At 52.8% G+C, this 15,595-nt stretch overlaps 1 protein-coding gene across 1 annotated transcript in view; it reads right to left on the bottom strand.

Moving 5' to 3' along the window:
* hiw (MYC binding protein highwire) overlaps window positions 1–15,595 on the bottom strand; it is a 232,485-nt gene that overhangs the window by 1,442 nt on the left and 215,448 nt on the right. Inside the window, exons 17-41 of the mRNA XM_025302855.1 lie at window positions 11,685–11,907; window positions 11,253–11,615; window positions 10,941–11,147; window positions 10,294–10,499; window positions 10,056–10,224; window positions 9,545–9,956; window positions 9,290–9,470; window positions 8,743–8,933; window positions 8,488–8,514; window positions 8,136–8,201; window positions 7,616–7,705; window positions 6,853–7,085; window positions 5,764–6,613; window positions 5,054–5,697; window positions 4,786–4,957; window positions 4,250–4,638; window positions 4,031–4,160; window positions 3,430–3,836; window positions 3,228–3,342; window positions 2,893–3,083; window positions 2,316–2,741; window positions 1,860–2,231; window positions 1,552–1,776; window positions 684–1,456; window positions 98–465 (exon numbers count right to left, since the gene is read on the bottom strand). Coding sequence (XP_025158640.1) covers window positions 98–465; window positions 684–1,456; window positions 1,552–1,776; window positions 1,860–2,231; window positions 2,316–2,741; window positions 2,893–3,083; window positions 3,228–3,342; window positions 3,430–3,836; window positions 4,031–4,160; window positions 4,250–4,638; window positions 4,786–4,957; window positions 5,054–5,697; window positions 5,764–6,613; window positions 6,853–7,085; window positions 7,616–7,705; window positions 8,136–8,201; window positions 8,488–8,514; window positions 8,743–8,933; window positions 9,290–9,470; window positions 9,545–9,956; window positions 10,056–10,224; window positions 10,294–10,499; window positions 10,941–11,147; window positions 11,253–11,615; window positions 11,685–11,907 — 7,430 coding nt within the window. The remainder of the gene's footprint in view (window positions 1–97; window positions 466–683; window positions 1,457–1,551; window positions 1,777–1,859; window positions 2,232–2,315; window positions 2,742–2,892; window positions 3,084–3,227; window positions 3,343–3,429; window positions 3,837–4,030; window positions 4,161–4,249; window positions 4,639–4,785; window positions 4,958–5,053; window positions 5,698–5,763; window positions 6,614–6,852; window positions 7,086–7,615; window positions 7,706–8,135; window positions 8,202–8,487; window positions 8,515–8,742; window positions 8,934–9,289; window positions 9,471–9,544; window positions 9,957–10,055; window positions 10,225–10,293; window positions 10,500–10,940; window positions 11,148–11,252; window positions 11,616–11,684; window positions 11,908–15,595) is intronic.

Raw genomic sequence — 15,595 nt, forward strand, 5'->3', positions numbered from 1 at the left:
TTACATGACGATGCATCCTATGTTTTGGACGGACGTCCACAAATATAAAACAGACACACTTATCGTCGAGAAGAAGGACGCGGCGCGTCATACGTACCGGCGGGGCACACGGGCAGTTCGTTTTTGGGGATGGTGGTAACTCGTTGGAAGTCGTCGTGGCAAGGTTTGCAGAAGTGCGTGGTTCCGAAGCAGAAGAAGACCGCCACTGAACAACAGTATCGGCATTTATACTCGAGGAAGTCTGCCCCATGCTTCGGACACATCTGAGCCCTTGCCACGTCGCTACATCCGCCGCACACCAGTTCAGTAGGATCGAACGACTCCCCGCCTAGCTGTGCGTCGCAGCGCGCCTCACCACCATAGTAGGCCTTCTGGCATTTGTAGCACACGTAATACGCGTACCGTTCCATCGCGTAGGCGGCTGGATCTTGATAGCGGCCTCCGGGTGCGAAAGCTCCTTCGGCCCTGCGGAAAAATATCGGAGCGTTGGGGAGGGAAGCTCTTACACTCCGCGCCAATGACAAGCAGTCTGTTCGTTCTTTTTTGCGTCGCGCTCCAACCTTGGTTTCCAACAACAAAAGTGTCGATTGTACACCACTTTCTTTCCGAGTTTCAAAAGTTACATCAGTTGTTCGGAAAAGAACCGCCGACAGGCCGATAGCTATCTAAGAGTTAGTGCTTACTTGTGCAGTCCCTCGTATTCCAAACGCATCAGAGCCTTCCTTCGTACGTCGTCGTAGAGATCCTTCACGCTGGCCAGCTGCTCGGACAACGTCGGATGGTCCATCGGTACTTTGCAGATCGGACACAGAGAGAAGCCGAAGGTGATCCGCGGCCCCACCCAACGTTTCATCAGTACATGCCGGCAGCAGTGCAGATGGAACACGTGACCGCATTGCAGTTGAATCGCCGGCGCGCAGGAGAGAGCTTCGGTGAAGCAGATCATACACATGTCGTCGGCGTCCTGTTTCAAATCGGTTCCCGGTAAGCAACGATGCAAACAGGGCAGGCAGGTTCTCTCGTTCCTGACGCCGCCGCAAATGTGGCCGCAAGAGTGAACCTTGTTGCAAGCGTTATTGGCGTGCTCCTGGCAATCGTGATCGGCGCAAATGTTCCCTATCGCTAACAAGCCCGTGTTGCCGGTGGTGCCGCAAAATCGACAAATACCGGTAGCCGCGCCGACCGGTTTCCTCGGCGAACCGTCGCGGAACTCCACTAAAGCCTTCAACGTCCTGCTGTCCGCCAGAGCTAGTATCCAGAAGAGTTTCGTCCGGCCGCAGCCTTCGTGAAGGTCCACCCGTATCGCCTCCTCTTCCTCCTTGCACACTTGTCTCAGATGCGTCCTCGTTCTCCGGTGAAGGTGGAGAATTCGGTCGCATTCCGCGCACAGATTGCCGCAAACGTTACATTGGATAATGGCTGTAGTCTCGTCGTCGTCGTGATTGCTGCATGTCGGCTAAAGTACGAACGAGGAAAGTAGATAGAGATCAGTCGTCGAGAGTGACCACCGCGTATCTGCTAATTTGGAATCGCGCGACGTTCACATCTTACTCTAGGCGGCGGCGCTTGTCCCTCGGTACCTCTCCATTGGCCAGACGACAGTCTCTCCACGTGGTCCGAATCTAAGACGCAGAGAGAAGCGAGCGCCAGCCATAGCGTCGGAGATCGGAGACATTCCGTGGGATCGCGACTCTTCTCGTCCAATCTAGTCAAGTTCAGAATGTTCTCAGCTATCCCCGCTTTCGTCACGGACGCCCATTCCTCCGATAATTTGCCCTGAAAGAGAGAGAGAGAGAGAGAGCATTGGTTCAGATCCGTCGTGAAATGACGACGAACCAATCCAGATCAATAATACTTACCGATGCCATATCCTTCAACAGCTGAATCAGCACCTCCGCCAGTTTTCGCGTCATGCAACCTCTCAGCCACCACCTCGTCCCGACGTAACTGTCCGGGTGAATGCTGGTGGCTAACGAAACGCTCTGAAGGGCCTTGCCGTTGTTCTCCTTCCCTTTCATCTTGACCTGCACGGTCAGTGCCTTGGCGATGCAGCTTAGAAACACGTCAAGAATCCCAGCGGAATGTTCGTTGAAATCGGAAACATGAGTGAGATTGCTGTTCGCCGCGGATACGATACTGAAGTCGCTAGGCGGCAGTTGCTCGACGTTTATCACACCTGCCAATGTCTCAGGCTTGATTTCGGGCAATATCCGTCTTAAGAGAGACGTTACCTGGAAGATACACAGCGTTGCAACGAGAAATGTTTCAAAGTCTAAGCACGAGCCGGTGTAGCAGATAATATAAAGGTAACGCACTTGGCGCTGCACCCTAGCCGATCCAGTATGTAATAAGCTTAGCAGATCTTTCAGTAAGCCGGTCTGGTGCGATAAGTAATACTGTCCTACAGAACTACCGCTCAGGGCGAGAACCATAGAAAGCATTTCGAAGCAATACGTATCGGTCGCCTTTTGCAGATCGCTGTTGTCGCTCAGTAGACTATTAACGGGTGTCGGCGAGAACAGGACTGTCTCCCACTCCTCTCTCATGCGTATCGTCTCCTTTCTGATCGCTTGCACGATGTGAGTACACACTTGTTTCTGCAAGTGCGTCAGGTTGCTCCGGCTGAATAATATCCCAACCATATGCTCCCTGAGATCGTTGCTATCCTCCACGTCCTCATTCGCACCGTCCGTCGGCTCCGTCTGCTGCTGCTTCTCTCCTTGTATAAGTTTACCGAATACCTGCAAGTCCTCTATTAATGTGGCTGAATGCGCCAACAAGAGAGTGAGAGTGAGAGAGAGAGAGAGAGGGAGAGAGAGTGAGAGAGAGAGAGGGGGGGAGAGAGAGAGAGAGAGAGAGAGAGACGAATCACAGATAAGAGAGCGCGCTCACCTGAGAAGTGATCAGGCGAAATACTTTTAAGGTTTCCGCCTCGCAGTTTCTCTGCTGAATGGTTTGTGCGCTCAGTTGCTTTCCCACTTTTAACGATTCCCCCTCGATCTCACCTAATACTCGGATTTGGCGAACTCTCAGGGAGTTATCCGGACCCTTTAGTTCCATACTCACGACCACATGGCGTTGATCTACGTGGGAGAATACACGGTTACAAAATGGGGTGAACGGATCGCACATCGTGTTCGCGCAGAGTGTTCTAAAGATTTAGGTCTGCTCTCAAAGTTTTTAAAACGCTCTGCCCTTATAGTAACAAGCGTTGTGATATGTGTTACCAGTGATGGGACAATTAATCCACCCAGCCGATCTACTTTCGATCTCTACGGATCGCAGTTTGATCATTTCGTCGGAGTTAACACCGGACTGGAATGTTACACTCGACACTTTGTGCTGAGGAGATTACGTTACACTCGTTACATGATTCGTTCACAATATTTCCTCTTTTCTTTGTTCTGGAAGAGAAGGAGGGGAACTTACTGTTAAGTCACGGCAATTGTCGATGTGCACATACACCATTCTTGGCAAGGAGTGAGCACCGCATACGATGGTGACGATTTTGGTCTTGTTGCGATCTTCATCTCCGGATTCCCAAAACGTCTCCGTGGAATTGTCCGTGAGGCTTCCGATCATGGCTTGCCTGCTGGACGCTTTAATATCCACGCTGGATGTTAAATCCCTCAAAGCGTCCACGCAGCCGCTCATCTGCTGCGACACCGTCGACTGGTGGCTCTCGTGCATGCTCATCGTCACATCCTCCTCCTCTTCGGACCGCGAGAGAATCTTGCTGATGTTGCTGAATACGTGACTTCTATGTAGGAACATATGGTCCGCCGGTGTAAAACGGATACCCCAACAGCGAATCGCAGCTTGTTGTAACGGAGATCCTACAAATTGTAAGAGTTATTGATTTCTGATCGCTGTCAAAAGCGATACTGCCGAATGCGTAATCGATCACACGGCTTGCGCCGTACGTGTGTGTGTGTGTGTGTGTGTGTGTGGTTTTGTTCATAATTTTATAAGAATAGTCTCCTCTTTGTAGTGTGTACGAGTTTATATCTTTATTAATTCGGCAACTCACCAAGTGGCGGTAATAACATCAGATCCGCAATCGTTTGTAACAATGTGTGAAACACCGTGGGCAACGGATTGACAGATTCTCCGGCTATTACCAGGTCGCTCAAAGGATGTTCGCTGACGCCAATCATGTCCTGAATATGCAAGCAACGATAAAACGACGGCACTTAGCCTTCTATCAATTCCGCCGAGTACATTTTAATGAAGCGTCGTCTCCACTCACATGATCCTCCTTCTTCTCCTTCGTTCTATTGTCGTCGTCGTTGGTGTCCGTGGTGTCAGAAGGAACAACCGGAGTGAGAGACGAGACGAACCACCAGAGCAAGTCGTGCAAACAAATTGGCTGCGTTACGCTTCTCAAAAGCCAATTTAACGCCTGCATCGCGTAAACTCGACAGGCGGCACGGCGCAACGCTTGCTTCATCGCGAGCTGCAGATGCTGCAAGTTGTGTTGTTGGAGAACAAACAGCATCACCGGTCTCATGAGAATCTCGATCCGATCGTTATTCGCTACTTCGGTCTGGCTCGAAGACACTATCGCCGATTGGTCCATCGATGGCACTAATTTCTGGAGCGCGGCGGATGGATAACACAGGAGCGAAGAACCCGTCTCTAAAAATTGCCGAAATATGCTCTCGTTATCGTTATTATTATTAACCACGGTTCCACGGAAGGCTCAATGATCACTCGCGGCTCTTCGGGCAACGGGCCGTATATCAACGTCTCAAATATCTCAAATCGATAATCTCAAACGTTTACCGTTGTTCATTTCGCTGCTGCTGTTGTTCCGTTTCCTCATCATGACGATTCTGCCGTCGTTGCTGTTCCGAGCCCAAGGCGCGCCGGTTGACATGGACACTGATCTGTGAAACATGCTGCGGTACTTGCCGTTCTCGATATCGCTGTCGCTCATCGGGTATTCGGACAACGGCTGCAACAAAAGCAAGATCACACAGTAGCTCGAGCAACGCGTCAATTGCTAAAACAGACGAAGAAGAAGCTTGGAACGTCGAGGCATTTTTCTCACCCTGCCGTTCGTGTTGTTGTACACGGCGCTGGCACCTTCGTAGTTATTCTGCTGGCCATTTTGCCGCCTCAGAGCTTCCTCGTAATATCTTTCATCGTGACTCTGCGAGTGATGTACACCCAGAGCTTGCAAACATTGGAACGGCCCGGTCGGCGGGAACGGCCCGGCGGCCTCCGGGGGGCTGTAATTCTCCGCCACGGACGACAGTGTTTGCGAGGGTCGGCGCTGTTGTTTCGGGATATTGAAGCCGGATGCGCTGGCCAAATCCAACAGGAACATCGCGTTGTTCTTCATAATGATATGAGTCTCATTCCCGCCGGGGCTGTAAATCGGGGACAGGGTCTTGGTGTTGGCGCTGTTGCTCTTCCTCTTGGACATGCCGGTCTCCAGTTTCTTCGCCAGCTTGCTCTTGCCGGCCTTCAGGTACTTATCTCGGCATGTGTCGCACATCAAGTACCACGAACTACCACCGACACCGCCGTCACCGCAGTTGCCTGCCCACCCTGCGCAGTAGCCGCCGCCGCTGTTGTACCCTTTTCCGCCCGCGTGCCAGCCGCAGCCTGGATGCATCATCTTCATGTGATAAGTCACTGGATGCGGGAACATCAGACCGCAGAGGTCGCAGATTACCTCGCGTTTGATCCCTGTAAAAAACTCAGAAGTTTCCGCTCTTCCTCCTATAGGCCGCCACTCCTTCTTCTTTCTACTACCTTTCTTTTCGCGCTCCTTCACTTTGTCCTCCCGCGGACGTTTCTCCGGTATCGGCCGTTTCGCCAGCTTCATCGTTTGCACGTGCGATATCGGGCTCGGTAGGATCGACTGTTGCTCGATGGCTTGCAGGCAATTCGTGCTGAGCTCCTCCCAGAGGAAGACCAGGCTCTTGAGGGCGGGCGGTAGCACCGCGACCGTGTGAAATTCGGGCAGGGAGGTGAGCTTGCTGCTGCTGTTAGCCTGGATCTCCTCCTTGATCGTGCTCTCCTGCTTCTTCCTGTTCCTATTGGCATTCGCGTTCGCGGCTGAACGCGTGAGGGTCTCCAGCGTGCTCGGCTGAATGTGCAAGTAATTGCCGGCGTTGGTCACCTCGACGGAGTGTCTCTGCCGTGCCTTCTGCTCCTGTTGCTGTTTATCGCTGGGTTGCAGGACAGTCTGTCTCGTTACGACCAGCGCGCCCTGCTTCGGCAAAGTCGGATGAAACTTGAGGAAACTCGCGCAGGCCATGGCGTCGTGCACGATGCCCTCGTGCCATAAGAACGCCGCGAAGACGGCCCGCAGGCACTCCGCCACGGATGGACTGACCGCTTCCTTCACCTTGTCCTTGCTCAAATTCAAAGGACGATTCGGATTGGGACTCTGCTGCTGCGCGTTCGCCGGCGACATGGCGCGCTTCGCCCTCGTCTTGGCGGCCTTCATGTGATCCCTCCTGCTCATCTTGGGGGAATGTCGCTCGTCCTTCACCCCGGACGAACCGATGCTGAAGTGGCCCTTCATCGCCGTAGTGGCGCTCTCGGGACTCGTTTGGGTCTGCGCTTGCGACACTTTGCGCGGGCTCTCTTGGGAATCCTTGAAGAAACAATGCACAGCTTTCACGCTTGTTGTTCTTTGCGCGATGTTGCGCGCGACGCAGCGGTGAAAACAGCTCTCTCCCCCCCCCCTCTCTCTCTCTCTCTCGGCGTACATCACCGAAATGTAAACCGACGTTCAGTCCTTTATAAGCGAATAAAAGGACAAGCGGCGGGAAGGGGGGGAGGGGGTACAACTCGTTACAAAGGTTAAGAAGACTCTCGTGTTATGTCACTTACGCAACAACAATCCTTCTTGGGAGTGTCGGGCGGGCTCGCTATGCTGCCCTCGGATCTCATGTGTAAGGAACTGCAACTTGGACTCGGTGATAGATCACGGGTATTGGCAGTAGTACTAATGCCGCTCGGTGACTGAGACGGATCTCTCGTCAGGCTGCTAACCAAGGCACTTGTGTCGCTCTGCGTCGAGCTGCGACGTTGTGACGTGATGCTGTCGACCATCCCTCCCGACACTTGAAGAAGAAGAAAAGGACAATGACGCGGCTACGATCGAGCCCGCGCGCGACGCTCGCGAGCCACGCGTATTCGGATACTTGATTCTCATAGCAAGGGTGTCGATTCTCTCACCTCTCGTAGGCGATATATGGACACATATATGTATATGCGTACACACACACACGCACGCACGCACGCACGCACGCACGCACGCACGCACGCACGCACGCACGCACGCGCATACACGAACAATGAGAGTGACAGAGCGAAAACATTCATCAAAACATTCGCTTACACAATTCATTCCGAGGTGTTCAAGTCGTGCAGATTACTTCGTGCGATCATGTTGCAAACGAAAAACAAGTCTCCAAAGGGAGCGGTACTTCTCTCTCTCTCATTCGTATACTCGATTTGCATGATGAAAGTACAAAGAAGACAACAAGAAGAGCGGCGCGCAACATCTTGCGGCCGACTGTTCTTGCGCTAACGGATCTCAATACGATGTTTCAACTAAGGGGCGTATTAGTTGTGTATCAGTGGATCTTACCTAACGGGGAGAGGCCGACACTTCGGGGGGAGCCGCAGAGTACAGGGCTGCTACTCATACTCTCTCCCCCTCCTATCGCGCTTCTCCCACCTAATAATTTGGATTAATTGTAGCGTTTGTATATCGTGTCGAGGGTATGTCTTACAATTAATACGGTAAAGCTTTTTCATCTACTAGCGTTCCTCCCGCGCGCGCGCGCGCGCGCCGAGATCTCGCTAGTTGTGCGTGATATTGCAGTGGTAAGTTGCGATGTCGCATGCATGCTTGAAGAAACGAAATAATATCGCGTGCCATTCCGATTTGCAACTACCGCTGTCTCGCATGCATAATACAGTGTTTGCAAAATTCACTGATCAATATGCTGATAGTGGTTTCTATAGCGTGCCATCAATCCTATAGAATTCGTAGACGTAAACGGTGATGATTAAAACAGATCCTCGACGATACAAACTATTATAATACTATGCATGATATACGCTATCTTACAACTTGAGTAATTCAGTAGGATACGAGCGAGTACCTGGTGCGTTAGCAGCAGGAGGGAAGAGGCAATTGCCAGAAACAGCTGGCTGCCGACTGGACCCAGCTAAGACCACAACATGACTAATTTGTTATAACTAATCCAAACAACATACTTAGTAGTACAACATAGAGTTAGTAGTTAATGTTTGTACATATAAAAAATTGTCTCTCTCTCTCTCTCTCTCTCTCTCTCTCTCTCTCTCTCTCACTCTCCCTATAAATCTATCATGTATTTCATCATGTAATGTCACTGTGTGTCGTACACACATCACTTTCTGTGCTCTAACACGCGATATAACAAAAAGAGAGGGAACGAGAAAACACGTAAAAAAAAAAATGTATAGCCTTACGAGTGTCAGCGTCCGTTTTCACAGCTTCTGAAATGATTTAATTTTCAAGGGGGATTTATACAGTGTCAAGTCGCACGAGAGTATATACGCATGTACGTAATAGCGTCACAAGAGCAGAATGAATCGCGAGAAAGAAGATGAAGAAAAAAGAAGAAAAAAAAAAAAAGAAAAAAAAAACAAAGATCCGTAACTCGGTAGAGAAAACAAGTGATGTCTCTATATACGTCATTGCGAGTGCAAGTACCGAATACGTACCGGGTATCGGGACTGGGCTAGAGGACGGACTGCAAAATCTTGGTGACCCACCTTGGGGATTCTTCGGTGAGGAACTTCTTGACATTCGCCGAGGGGTCTCCGGCGGTGTCGCTCCGTTGCCGTTCGCGCGACTTTCCCCCATCGCCTTTACCAACTCCTTCACAGACACGCCCACGAATTCCGAGAAATCTCTGCGAAGCATCGGTGATACGCATATGCTGACGGATGCTCGCGGAATTGTAAGCTGATAAATTATGCGAGTTAACGCCGAAATTGAAACTGCAGCAGCTGCCGAGGAGCGCGCAGGAAAAGCGAATCGCGTATCGTGAGTCGCTTTCAGCGAAACTTAAACTCGCGTAGTGGTCGCGGCGTAGGGAGATCTACGATGAGACCTCGAGAAACAGCGCGGCCGATGCGCGCGAGATGTAATAACGCGCGACACGCATCGGCGGCATAACCGTGTTCTAAATCGACGAAAAACTCGGCCGAAATATGAAAGATGTATGATGCGGGGGGAATATTATGTGCATCGAATGCATCTCCATACCTGCCCGGTGAACTTCTTTTCTCGCCGTGACACTTATCATCCCCTCTGAGCCATTTCTGAAGAACGCTGAACTTTCCGCCGCCGCCCTCCCTCTCGCGCTCTTTGGCCACTCTCTCCTTGGAATGGGGCTTGGAGAACTTGGCGGTCCCGTCGGTTTTCTCCGGTGTGAAGCGTTCGCTTCCTGCGAAGAACGCATTTGGCGTATACACATGTACACACACGCACGCGCACGCGCACACGTACACACGTACACACCGGTCACTGGATGCAACAAGTCAGCCGAATTTGCCGTCCGCGACTGCATCCTACCTGGCGAGTCATGCTGATTGTACGAGCCGAAAACAAATGGATTCGTGTTGCAACCCTCGACGGACTCCGTCGTGTCCGATGTGTAGTTTTGCGTAGTGAAGTTGAAGCCCTCGTGGCTCACGGATGGTATCGAAAAGTCGAAGCCTTTGTTACTCGGCGACACGGTCGGCTCCGGTATCATCGGCTTCTTCTCTATCGGATCGTTCTCCAGGTCCTGCTCGATCTTCATGTAAATCACGCCGTGTTTGTTGATCGCGAGCGACCACGCTTCGCCGTCCACACCCCGGCCTTTGTCGAAGCAATACTTGGCCACCGAGTCGTCATCGATGCGCACCCAGGTTCCTTCGTGATTCACGCACTGTAAAAGACAGACGCGGACCGTAAAGCGTCCCGTCGGGACGGGCGGGGGAACTTTGACGAAGAAAGAGCCCGACAGTTTCCGGCAAGACGGACTTACGTATTCCTGAATAGTTACTGTGTTCCCAAGCGCCAACATCCCAACCGGCGCGCTCTTCAAGCTCGGCTTGCTCCTGATATTGTGCCCGGAAGCTCCGCATTTCACGACTATCATGCTCCTTCCGGCGTCGAAAGTCACCGTTTTCCTCTTACTGCTGACGGGAGGAAGACTGTCGTGTTAAATTAAGAAACAGTCGAGAAGAAGCGCGCTAGAGAGAAAGACATTTTGTCGCACATACTCGTCGCCAGCGTCGGGACGCTTTCGCATGATGGTCTCCTTGATCACCTGATCCAGAATCGATTTTGGCTCCTCCACCGGCAGTAGCAGAGTCTTCCCTAGATGCTGATTGTACTGCAAGCACCAGGCCTCCAGGTGACTGCTGTTGCAGTACTCTTTGATTGTCTCCGCGTTTAATCGTAGCCAGACCCCGTCGTCGTTGTGGATCTGCGCGATCATTAGCGGAAACATTGTATTGTGGAACATTATATTCCCACCCTGGGATGCTTTTGTTCCTCTTCGAGGAGGCACGCCGTGGAAATAACGACGCGAGTAATACCAAAAGTCTGTAATGTCGGGTCAATCGAAAAGTTTGGCTGAATTTTCCGCCTCCTTCCGACACCAACCGTGAATCGACCAACGTGAACAAAGAGTCTCATAAACCACGACCATTGAATAAACAATTGAATTTCATTGGACGTCAAATTTGACCGGAGAATTAAATCGAGCTTTTAGACTGATCCGGTATAACGACGACAATATAAATGGCGAATGTGTGTGTGTGTGTGTGTGTGTGTGTGTGTGTCTTTATTTGTTCGTCCAGTCGCAGTCGCAGGCCTCGAGGTGAATTCAATTAAAGCGTGCGCGAGCAGCTTCCTCAGACATTACCTCATCGACGAACGCTATAGTGTCATTAACCGAGACGAATCCGATCTGTTCGCTCTGCAGCGACGGATGAGCTCGTATTCTCAAACCAGCACTATTCTTCGCCACGAATTTCCGGAGCCTGCTCGGCTGCAGCTGCGGCTTTTTCACAATGTTCTGCGTTGGCGGCTGCATGCCCTGAGGGGATTCCTTCACCTCGACTTTGTAGTTCTAAACAGAGGCAAATTTCATCTTAATCCACCCTGAAACCTACGAGGGAGGCGCGAACGAGGTCCGCCGCGTGTTCTCAACTCGAGCGTCTACGGGAGGACTCACATCTTCCATATTGTAGCCGTCGACCGTGATCATCAGCGAGTACCAGCCGACCGAGGACGGCGTCCACGTGGCGCTGTAACTGCCGTCGCCGTTAGGCCTGACCAGCATGCTCTCGCTCGACCTCTTCACGGCGGGCGACATCAGCCGTAGTTCCTCGAACGAGTAATTCTGATAGGCCTTCATGATGTTGATGGCGTAGAAGCACATCTTGTTGTTGATGGTAACTTCGTAGGGCACGTCCAACGGAGGCTGCGGGTGACCGCCGAAGGTCATCGGATCCGGCTGCGAGACGCGACGGATCTTCCTGCTCTGATCGGACTCTGTGATGTCTGTCTTATCTATCGGCACTGCCTTCACTTCGACCTGCAAATGATCTCACGTCGACAAAGGAGCCGGGCGCCTCCGGGAGGAGGAGACGAGATGATACCGTACCTTCAGTCCGGGGACGTGCACGACCTCGCCGTATTGATCTCTCGTGAGCACGGTGACGATGGCCGGCCATCCGCATCTCATGTCCTCGCGCGAATAAAGCGCCTCGCATTGGCCGGGATCCACAAAACTGTCCGGTTGCAGCCATCTCGCGAGCCTGCCGCCGCTGGTGCCGGCCGAGCAAGAGACGAAATCGCGCAGGAACAGACGTTCGTTGGAGTGAAAACTGCAAGCAGCAAGGAGACGGACGAGCGTTATCGCGCGTGCACACCGAAAGACCGCCCGTCTTTCAGAAATTTTCCCCGGAATTGGAATTCTCAAATTTCGCAAAAGTCGCGTTTTTTTTCGTCTTTTCTTCTCAGTCGCTAACGTCGCTACACTTTTTTTGCGCCATCAAACCCTGCGCATCCCATTTTTATATCGGTTCTTGCATTCAACGGACTAAAAACTAAAAAGAGTCCAGAGTAAAAGCAAAGTTTTAATGCAGAATGAAGAGCGGAAAGTATCGTGAAAAAAGAAAAAGAAAAGAAGACAAGAATCCGAAGCTCTTTTATTGCCCTTGTATAAGAAGATCACGAGACTGCTCTCTCCTCTTCCTCTCTCTCTCTCTCTCTCTCTCTCTGCTTTCTCGACGAGACCAACTACTCGTATATTCCAGCCGACATAAAACCACGCGCGCCGGTAGCGAGTGCAAAACGTTGCGCTGAAACTTTTAATCGTTCGCCAGCCGCGAGGAGAGCCGACCGTGACGCTCGTCACGGTCGGCTGTGAGATCACAGATCGCGCGATGAAACGCAGCCGGAATATAAACGTCAACGAAAGTGGATCAGCCGAGTCAGCGGAAGTCGCCGCTACCGCGTTCTTCCGTCGTGTCAGTCACATCATAACGCGAAAGATCTCGAAGCGAGGGCCGTTTGACGAGCGACGAATCGTCGCCACGCTTCGTTAGAACGAGCTGAGAACGACGCGATGGCCCTAATTGGTGTGGCCCCTCGTGGATTCACCGCGGCTGCCGGTGGCTCCGCCGGTGAATCGCGAATAGAGGACGATGCTCCTCCGGCAGTCAGACAATCGTCGCTTCCCCCGGCTCGCATGCTCATCCCTAATAAGGCGCAATCACATCTCGCAGCTCTCTTCCTCGGGAAGAGCTCGCCGCGTCGACGAAGCCCCGGCCACTGCTCTCGTGCGTGGCGCGTTCTTGCGCGTTGTTGCGGCAGAGCTAGGTGGAACCGGTATTCTCGGGGAGGATTCCCGCACCGGAGCGGCGAGGGAGGTCGCGGAAGAGTTCGCAGCGCGTATCGATCATTACGGTGTACACACACACACACACACACACACACACACACACACACACACAGCCGCCAGTGGAAAATAAGGGTCTAATTAAAAGTCAACGGGCGACAGTGTAAATCTCCCGCGTGATGACGTCGTCTTCGAGGAATCGAAAGGAGATAACGAGGAGCGAGAGCGCAATTTAAATCTTCCCCAAGCGAGCGCTTAAACTCTTTCCTCGGACTCGCGGACTTTTCATCTCTTTTCTAGAGAGACCGGGCCGCGCCGAGATTTTTTTGCCTCAATTTTCTTGCCTCGCGCGCGATCTCGTAGATACAATTGCTCGAGTCGAGTTGAATGGAGCAGTGTCGGGTTATCGGCGAGGGCGAGTGGGATAATAGGCAGAGATAATAGGCTGTTTACATTACACGTGACATTTCCCTCTTCGAGTTACGACAGAGTTGACGGTATCGCGCGCTCGTAAGAGTTACGATCGCGAGGAAAGTATCCCAAGTAAATAAAAGATGACAAGGGTGGTAAGAGAAGAGAGAGAGAGAGAGAGAGAGAGAGAGAGAGAGAGAGAGAGAGAGAGAGCGTGGCTCGCCTACCGAGTGTGTGCCGAGTGCTCATCCCCGCGCGTATGAAGATACTCGTTCGAATAGCTGAAATAATGGCGAACGATTCGAGTTACACGCGAGACACCGCGAGAGCTGGTGTGCGAACACACCAGCGGGATTACATTTCCGCGTATATCACGAGCAAACGCGGGCAGATGAGATCGCGCAGCGATGGACATCGGGTGGTCGAAGGGAGGGCAGATATTAAACCTCTTCGGACGATACCTCGGGCCACGAGGCGGGCTACGATGATATCTCGGGCTTTCGATCGAGTTCTGCGGCGCGTATCGCGCGCGCGTATCAAGCCATGTAACCAATGTAATTTTCGCGAGTCAGATATAAACGTCGTGGAGTGCGCGCGCGCGCGCTCCCCGCCGGCCATCGATCATAGTCACGACGAAAAAGATGAACGAGCGGCACGCCAAAGATAATGGACGTCCTAGAGCCGGTGGCGATGGCGGTGCATAATACGCGCGCGAGAGAGAGAGAGAGAGAGAGAGAGAGAGAGAGATCGCGCGAGAGCGACGGGGAGGAAGGGAGACGGGACCGAGGGAGAGAATCGAGAGCGTGCGGCTTTAAAGATCGGTATCCACGTGACGTACAGTCGGTACGTGACCATTTCGGAAATGGGCACTTCGTGGACGACGTCGTGGCCACTTCCCAGCGTTGAGAAACGCGTTATGAATGAATGGACGTAGCACCGGCGACGTTCCTCGAGCGGCGGGCTTGAGCGAAGGGCGTCAGGGCGCGGATAAGGGAGGCCGCCGCGCGCAGGGCGAGGGCGGGCTCGCAATTTCTCATGGGAAATTAAATGTACAGGTTTCCGCTCATAAAGCGAATAGCCATACGCGCGCGGCGGTGTAGCGCTTCAGGGAAACGCCAGCGTCTATCCGAGCGTGCGCGGCTATGAAGCGCCGCTTCCGAGAGATCGGACTGCCGTTTTTACGCTACGGTGGACGCCCGCCCCTCGCCCCCCCCCCCCGCGCGCGTCGCATATTTCCGGCACCGGGCGTGTAATAATACGACGGAGTCGCGTCGCGGATTTATTAGTGACGGGGCCGCGTAATCTCGCGGAAAATGCCGACGCGCGCGGCACGGAACACTCGCGGGTGTTGAACCCCGCGCGCGTGGATTGTGTGTTTGTCTCTCTCTCTCTCTCTCTCTCTCTCTCTCTCTCTCTCTCTCTCTCTCTCTCGATGACGCCCTGATTTGGACGCCTCTGGTTGGAGCCGAGCGAGCCAATGTCGCGAGCGGCGGCACTCGGGAATTTCAACGAAAACGTTAACAATCTTTCTGAAAGCGGTGTATTCTATAATGGAGCGCCGCCGTAAATATCGGCAGATCTGCCGAAACAATGAAAATCCCATTGGATCCGCGTCTCGCGCAGCTCTATTTGAAGGCCGCAGTTTTCGCGAGGAACTCGTCTTCGTCGAGTATTCCGGAGCGCGATCGGGGACGAGAATAGCGAGAAAAATTTGCTCTGCGGGTTGCATGTGCCAATGAATATTATAACGAAGACGATGAGAGAAGACAAAGGCGGGATAGCCGAGAAAAGCCTTCAGATTTAGCGCGCCGAGGTCGTCCGGCGCATCCAGGCGAGTATCGCGAGTGGAAGCCGCGGAGAAGCTTTCCAACATGCATCTAACAGCCGATTACAAGCCCCGAACGCGGCTTACGCAATTGGTAGTATCCGCGGCCAACGATGGTCACCGGTGCGACTGAGGGCTCTCGTCGCAAGTTGGTCAAGGTCGTCCTCGCGGGTGTCAGGTGCGCAGAGCGCGCCTAGGCGAGACGAAATCGACGAGCGCGCGTTCCCCGATGTCGATCTTCTCGGCGGAGTGGCGTGTCGGTCGGACCCCGAGACACGCTCTCGTCGTTCCTCCTTCGACGTCGGACCCAACCGAGTGCCGGCGTTGATCTTTTAAAAGACCGAGGAGGGAGAACGTGGAGAGAGAGAGAGAGAGAGAGAGAGAGTGTGAGAGAATGTAACAAGGCGAGTCGAGCCTACATGGTGATGTAGGTGGG

The sequence above is a fragment of the Harpegnathos saltator genome, unplaced genomic scaffold, assembly GCF_003227715.2.
Source record: "Harpegnathos saltator strain DR-91 unplaced genomic scaffold, Hsal_v8.6 scaffold515, whole genome shotgun sequence".
In the NCBI taxonomy this organism is placed as follows: Eukaryota; Metazoa; Arthropoda; class Insecta; order Hymenoptera; family Formicidae; genus Harpegnathos; species Harpegnathos saltator.